The sequence below is a fragment of the Zea mays genome, chromosome 4 (assembly GCF_902167145.1).
Source record: "Zea mays cultivar B73 chromosome 4, Zm-B73-REFERENCE-NAM-5.0, whole genome shotgun sequence".
NCBI lineage: Eukaryota > Viridiplantae > Streptophyta > Magnoliopsida > Poales > Poaceae > Zea > Zea mays.
Genome location: NC_050099.1, coordinates 222,593,170 through 222,600,903, shown reverse-complemented (window position 1 = coordinate 222,600,903; position 7,734 = coordinate 222,593,170). Strand labels below are relative to the sequence as shown.

General features: G+C 52.0%; 1 protein-coding gene across 1 annotated transcript; it reads left to right on the top strand.

Moving 5' to 3' along the window:
* Positions 1-1,292: 1,292 nt before the first annotated feature.
* Positions 1,293-3,566, top strand: LOC100274430 (putative cytochrome P450 superfamily protein). The gene is made up of 2 exons (NM_001148789.1): positions 1,293-2,359; positions 2,476-3,566. The coding sequence occupies exons 1-2, from the start codon at positions 1,361-1,363 to the stop codon at positions 3,106-3,108; spliced, it is 1,632 nt and encodes a 543-aa protein (NP_001142261.1). The 5' UTR covers positions 1,293-1,360; the 3' UTR covers positions 3,109-3,566.
* The last annotated feature ends 4,168 nt before the right edge of the window (positions 3,567-7,734 follow it).

Here is a 7,734-nt window from a genome sequence, read left to right as displayed (position 1 = left end):
CATCCCTCTTCTTGTGACTCGAGCCTGAGTCAGTAGGCTTGTCGTCTCTTGGTTCGTTGAAGAGGGACTCCTTGTCGTTGACCACCATCCCCTTACCCTTAGGATCTATCTCTTCGGGCGGTTAGTCCCTTAGATGAAGAGTTTGACTCTGGTACCAATTGAGAGCACCTAGAGGGGGGTGAATAGGTGATCCTGTAAAATCAAACACTAAATAGCCACAAACTTGATTATAAAAATGTTAGTGCGAGTTAACCAAGTTACTATGAAACGAGCTCTTGTGAATAAATACTGTGAGCTCTTACCGAACCACCCGGACCAGCATACATACATACATACATACATACATACATACATACATACATACATACATACATACATACATACGTACGTACGTACATACGTACGTACATACAGCTAAACTATCTACAATCAAGTTTAAATTTAAGAAATATGGTATATGTATTTGTGTGGGTAGGTATTCAACTGCATATACCCGTGTGCACGGGTACAACAGGATCAGGTGCTCCTGGCCCTTCGTCGTCTACCTACTTTCTTTACCAACAGAAGAACCACGCTAAAGGCACGACGGTCATGTGCGGGCGACACCGACTTAGGCCCTGCCAGAGCTCGCAGGCTCCACGCGTCTCTCTGTGCCATCCTACATGTTGTGCACCCCTTGCTAGATGGCCATCGCACCACCCCAAGCACCACTGTGGCCCGGTAGAAATATCGTCGACGTGTTTCACGTCGTCGTCGTCGTCAGTCTAGTGCCACTGTTGCTAGCCCGTATTTAGTGAGGGTTCCCTATCTAGTTTCCAGCATATCTATATCTTGTAAAACTCTCTTCGAATATATAAAAAATATCATATCTCTTTGATCAATATATATTTTTTTATAGTTTATTTTATATTAAGGGCTAGCTTGAGAACTATATTTTACCAAGGGATTCATATTTTCTAAGGGAAAATGAACTAAATTCTCCTGGGAAAATAAAAATCCCGCGGTAAAAAGTTGTTTTCAAACTGGCCCTAAGAGTGGTCTTAAAACATTAGTATAGTAGCTTGCTCCCGCCATTATTGCCTTGCCTTAAAAGAAATCCTCCCCTGTTTGTGTGTTTATGGTCAGTTAACTACTTTTAGCAGCTATAAGCACACACCGCGTCAACGTCTGCGCTCTGCCGCAGCTATAAATTCAAGGGGCCGCCATTTCCAGTCCTCCGAAGACTTGAACAAGGCGGCCTCCGGTCTTCCCACTTCCACACGAGAAGGAAACGACCACCTCCTTTCCTGTGTCCCGAATCGGGAGTAGTAGTAGTAGTGCATCCAATCGACACACACACAAAAAAAAAGGTTAGTTAGCCATGGCGCCGCCAACAGAGGACTGCGGCTGGCTGCTGTACCTTTCCCTGGCCGCCAAATGCGGCGACCCTCAGCGCCTGCTCGGCTTCGCCGCGGTCTTCGTCGCGGCCTGCGTAGTCACGTCGCTCCTGCACTGGGCGTCCCCGGGCGGCCCCGCCTGGGGGTGGTACTGGTGGACCAGGCGGGCCGGGCTGGGCATCGTCCGTGCCGCCATCCCGGGACCCCGGGGCCTGCCGGTGGTCGGCAGCATGGGCCTGATGACCGGCCTGGCGCACCGCAAGCTCTCGGCGGCGGCCGAGAGACAGGCCAGCAGGCGCCGCCTCATGGCGTTCTCGCTTGGCGAGACCCGGGTGGTGGTCACCGCCGACCCCGACGTCGCGCGGGAGCTGCTCGCCAGCGCCGCCTTCGCCGACCGCCCCGTCAAGGAGTCCGCGTACGGGCTCCTGTTCCACCGCGCCATCGGCTTTGCCCCGCACGGCGCCTACTGGCGCGCGCTCCGGCGCGTCGCGTCCGCGCACCTCTTCTCGCCGCGCCAGATCGCGGCCTCCGCGGCGCAGCGCGCGGCCATCGCGCGCCAGATGGTGGACGCCACGACGACCGCCGCGGCCCACGCCCCCGTCGTCGTGGCGCGCCGGTTCCTGAAGCGCGCGTCGCTGCACAACGTCATGTGGTCGGTGTTCGGCCGCAGGTACGACCTGATGGCGGACAGCCGGGAGGCCGAGGAGCTCAAGGCCCTGGTAGACGAAGGCTACGACCTGCTTGGGCAGCTCAACTGGTCCGACCACCTCCCGTGGCTCGCCCGCTTCGACCTGCAGAAGACCCGGGCCAGGTGCTGCGCGCTCGTCCCGCGGGTGAACCGCTTCGTTGGCAACATCATCGGCGAGCACCGTGCCCGCCTCGGCCGCGGCGTCGACACCGCCGTCATGGACTTCACGGACGTCCTGCTCTCCCTCCAGGGCGACGACAAGCTCTCCGACGCCGACATGATCGCCGTTCTGTGGGTACGTATGCACGTTGCACCCACCCTGCTCGCTCTTCAACTATCAGCAGGGAAAAGAAAAGAAAGAAAGACCGATAAGGCGAACGCGCCTTTAACTTGTGATCGCACACCTCGCAGGAGATGATCTTCCGAGGCACGGACACGGTGGCAGTCCTGATCGAGTGGGTGCTGGCCCGTCTGGTGCTGCACCAGGACGTGCAGAGCAAGGTCCAGGAGGAGCTGGACCGGGTGGTCGGGCTGGGCCAGGCCGTGACGGAGTCGGACACGGCCTCGCTGCCCTACCTCCAGGCGGTCATCAAGGAAGTGCTACGCCTGCACCCGCCAGGCCCACTGCTCTCCTGGGCGCGCCTCGCCACCTCAGACGTGCACGTAGGCGGGTACCTTGTGCCCGCGGGCACCACCGCCATGGTGAACATGTGGGCCATAACCCATGACCCCAGCCTGTGGCCTGAGCCAATGGAGTTCAGGCCCGAGAGGTTCATGGGCCCTGCCGCCGAGGACGTCCCGATAATGGGTTCGGATCTCCGGCTCGCGCCTTTCGGGTCCGGCAGGCGGAGCTGCCCCGGCAAGTCACTCGCGGTGGCTACCGTCGGATTCTGGGTCGCCACCCTGCTGTACGAGTTCAAATGGCTGCCGCCGTCCGACGAGCCACGCGGCGGCGGCGTCGACCTATCCGAAGTGCTGAGGCTGTCGTGTGAGATGGCTGCACCGCTGGAGGCGAGGGTGGTGCCACGTCACGCGGTGTGCTGAGGGGGCTGAGACACGTGGCCTGCAGGGGTGGGGATCAGAGGAGGAAAGCTCGACCGATCGTCTTCTAGCTTCTACTACTACGTAATACCTTACCTTGTAGCAGAACGTAACGTGGTCGATATGAGATGTGTAAAGAAAGAAAAAAAAAGAACGCCCAGTTGCACCATGCATGCTAGCTGCTGGTGTGGAGTCAGTACGTAGTAGCAGCACCCGGTTTGATCGATGCTTATGTGTGTAATGTAATACCTACCTGCAGTTGCAAGTAAATGTGTGCCTGTTATTAGTCTAGCTAGGTAGTGTAGTGTAGTGTACCGGATGGTGAGCGAGCGTGACAGTTACCTTTCCTTTTCAGTACTGCCTAGCTAGCTAGACCTAGATGTATTATTATATATTGTGTACTCCCTTCTTACGTACGTGCGTTCCATAATAAATGTATTCTGTAGTTGTCTTTTTCTACTATTTCTTTATTTCGTTCCAGAGTACAATATTTTTTATAAGAGTTAGTAGTAACTTGTATGCTAGGAGCATATATAATATATTTCTATTAAAATATATAGGCCTAATGCAAGCGTGCGTACGCGCGTGTAAGCGTGTTGGTGGATAAATGTGCGCGCGTACGTCCTTGTCGCGAGCAAAAATAAAACAATAATAATAGACCTATTTTGGCAGCAGCAGAGCGGAGGCTGGCTGCTCATCATGCGGGCGATCCCTTTCCTGCTTTTCCGATCACAGGAGGAGGGCGGCTGGGCTCAATCATGGAGCAACCCAACAGGAACGTCAGTACACGTCCACTGCATCAGGTTGCCATCCCTGTCTGCGCACTCATCGCCGTCAACTACTGACAGGGAGAATCTTAACGACTGGTGTGCAGCGCTGCTCCAAATGGATCGGTCTCACGATCCCTTTAGGCCGCTGTTGGCTGCACCCAGGCAGGTGAATCGGAGCGCGATCTGACAGAAAGAAACGCTTGCTACTAGCTAGCTAGGTCCACGGTCTATCGTGTCTTCTGGCTGCGCTCTCCCTGTACGCAGCTAAACAGGCCCGGACCCCGGACGCAAGAAAGTTATAGCCTGATTGCTGATTGTGACTTTATGGGAGACATGCAATCTGCGACACTATTAGTACGATTAAAAAATGCCTGATAGTGACAGACACATAACATGGCTCTCACGGTCTCACCAACGACGCCTCGCTTGTAACATAAATGGTTCCGAAGGAAGAGTGATAACTAAGGGGTGTTTGAATACACCAGAGTAATAGTTAGCTGCTAAAATTAGTTGAAGACATCTAAACACTCTAACTACTAGTTCAACTATTAATTATTTTTAGTAAATTCACTACCGGAACCAACAACTTTGCCGAGTGCCTGAAGCACTCGGCAAAGCCTTAAAAACACTCGGCAAACGCTTTGTCGAGTGTCGCACTCGGCAAAGAGGGCTCGGCATATAGTGCATCGGCAAAGCCGTCTTTGTCGAGTACTTTTTCTCAGGCACTCGATGGTTTGCCGAGTGTCAGAGAGCACTCGGCAAAGAAAAGCAGCCGTTACGGCGACGGGTGACGGAGTCTTTGTCGAGTGTCCCAGGCGACACTCGGCAAAGGAGTTACCTTTACCGAGTGTCTGCCTGACAGCACTCGGCAAAGAATCCGCCAGAGAGGTCCCCATGTCAGGTACTTTGCCGAGTGCCTGGTATGGCACTCGACAAAGCGTGCTTCTTTGCCGAGTGCCAGAGCCATTACACTCGGCAAAGAACCTATAACGGTGCCCAGGTCTTGGTTCTTTGCCGAGTGCTATGGTTCTGACACTCGGCAAAGCACCTCTTTGCCGAGTGTTACACTCGGCAAAGTGACCAGTACACATCTTTTTTATTTGTTTTCCCTATTCCATCCAAACAAACAAAAGATATTTCACAGGTATCACATATATACATCACAGATCATCACAGACATATATAGCCAACACAAACAGTATTAACACAAATTCTGACATAAGTATTCAACATAAGTTGAGAGGTTCTCAACACAAACAGTATTAACAGAAGTTCAGAAGTATCAACACAAGTTCACAAGCTCTGACAAGTATTCAACATAAGTTTTGTGTTCGAAACACTAAAAACATAACTCTCATGGAGGTGGGCGGTTGGACTGGTGCTGCGTTGGGCTGAACCCTTCATGAGGGTTGTTGGATGCCACCCCAGATTGGCCCTGCACAGAGAAGAGATTGCATGTGTTATACCATATGCATTACCAACATGTAACTACAATTTTGATACTCACAGGAGTATGGAACATAGCAGGGTCAAGTGTAGGGAACAATGGAGGTGGCGGAGCGAAACCCTGTGCGGCGCCAAGGCTCTCCATGTACTGGAACATCTTCGTCATCCTCTGATCAGCCGCCAGGCGAGCCTCCCGCTCCGCCATTATCCTCGCCTCCATCTCTTGACGTTCCCTCATCTCTTCTTCTAGTTGGGTCTGTAATATTGCAAGCCAACGTTATAGTAACTCAAAGAGAAGGTATATAACTCAAGGAAGAACGAGTTACAGAAGCACTAACCTCGAGTTGTTGTATGCGATGCTGTGAGCTGTCGTGCCGAGGTCGTATGGCTGGACTCGAGCCGGTGCTCCTTGCTCGCACCTGAGACAGAGTGGGAGTGGAAGACGAGTCGATTGCCCCGTCGGCAATCCAGTACCGCCCATGTCTCTTGCCTCCTCCGACCCTCATGAGCACATCGGGGTCGATCGGCTTGGTGCTCAGATCATAATCTGGGCTATGGACCTCCTGCGCCATGGCGGTGTAGTCATGAAGGCGACTGTAGACGGCGGGGTTAGTGTAGGCCTCGGGCCCGTCATCCGGGTTATAGGTGGCGTCAGACGTTGCCTTGCCCTTATGGGCCATAGCATATGCCGAGAAGGTGGAGCAAGGCCGGCCACCATGTGATGCCGACGGCAAGAAAACCAACGAGATAGTTAGAAATAATATGTAATCCAGTGCTATATACCTAAATAAAAAAGAGGGTGTACCCATGCTTCGACATATTGGCCTAGGCTCCGGCTGACTTGGTGGTGGGAGGGACCTTGCATCATCATACGCTGTTCCCGGCTAGCGTTGTGCGCCTTGTCCCACTCAGCAGAACACCACCTATCCACCATCTGCTCCCAGCACAGAGGATGTGTGGCGCACCAATGTGGAATCATCTACAAAGTAAACACGTAAAGTGCATATCAGAAGATAAAATAAAATTCATGCATGGAGTACTGGTACCAAACATGCATGACTTTACCTATAGGTACTGGTCCCTGGTCAACGACATGGTTCGGGCTTGCTGCTTGGTCACCCTCTCCCCAAGGACGGAGCCGTGGTAGATGACGATGGTCTAGATTCGGGCCTCATAGTGCATGTCCACGACGAGCCTCTTACAGCTCGTGGTGGCCACCACATCCGCCCTAGCCTCGTATCCAGCCTCACATCTGAAGAAATAATGCATACAAAAACGATGTATCCATACATTATTTCAAGAATTTGCAACGAATGCGACATATTTTACATTATACTAAGACTTACCCACAGCTCTTACTTCACCCGCTCCGCCTTATTATTGAATTCCCGACCGTCCCGGTCTACTGCATCGGGGGCGACGGCGTAGTGGTCGAAGGTGTAGGCTGGGCCCGTTACTCCAGCGTACTCAACCAGTCTAGGGAAGTATTTCCTGCACAGCAGGCCGAGGATGCCATTGGGGAGGCGACGATGACCCCCAGCATAATCCATAACCATCCAAGACCTGTCCAAGTGATAAATAAAAAGTATTAGTTTATATTATGATTTTGAACATATAATATGAACAAGAATGAAGAACATAAAGTTACATGCCTCTCCCCATCCGGCCGAATCAGCGGCCGCCTGTCCCGAAGTATGGGACGCTGAGGGAGACTCGTGGGACCTCGCAGGTAGATGCTCCTCGAACCTGAGGCGGTCTGCTGAGCTTCATCGTCATCCTGCTGCGCCGCCTGCTGCTGGACAAGGTCGTCCTGCTGCGCCGCCTGCTGTGCCTCGTCCTGCTCTGCCTCGTCCGCCGTCCTGCTCCTCGTCCCCCTCCTCCTCCTCAGCCAATTACCGCCCACCATATTTGTCCAAAAACCTACAATTAAGAGTAAACAAATAAGCACATATAAAAAGATGTATTTAAAAACAGGTGCGAGACAAATAAGCACATATAAAAAGATGTATTTAAAAATAGGTGCGAAATAAAAAGTCATATAGCATTACATCGATTAAAAATAATCTTCATATGTGTCGGGGTTAGCCGGATCATAACTCTTATCATCACTATCAACCATTTCAATCTCAACACCATCGGAAGACGTAAGTTCGTCATTAATGTCATTGCCTTCAAGGATTACTAAGTCATTATCATTTTGCACCTCATCATCCTCCTCATCAACAACTATTTCAATATCTACGTCCATTCCGATAGCTTCAGTTAAGTCTATCTCAAATCGCTCTTCTAGCTCATCTTCTTGGAAGAACTCTCCATCATATGTGTCCGGGTCTAAGTTGTAATCTTCATCGTTAGGAACAGGTAACCTCCCGTGCGACGATACCTTATACACAACATCCCAACCCTTAAGATG

What these genes read in the sequence shown, in the direction of transcription:
- LOC100274430 (NM_001148789.1), top strand. Translation starts at nt 1,361, where the DNA reads ATGGCGCCGCCAACAGAGGACTGCGGCTGGCTGCTGTACCTTTCCCTG. An exon ending in ACATGATCGCCGTTCTGTGG is followed by an intron (nt 2,360 to 2,475) that starts GTACGTATGCAC and finishes CACACCTCGCAG; the next exon opens with GAGATGATCTTCCGAGGCAC.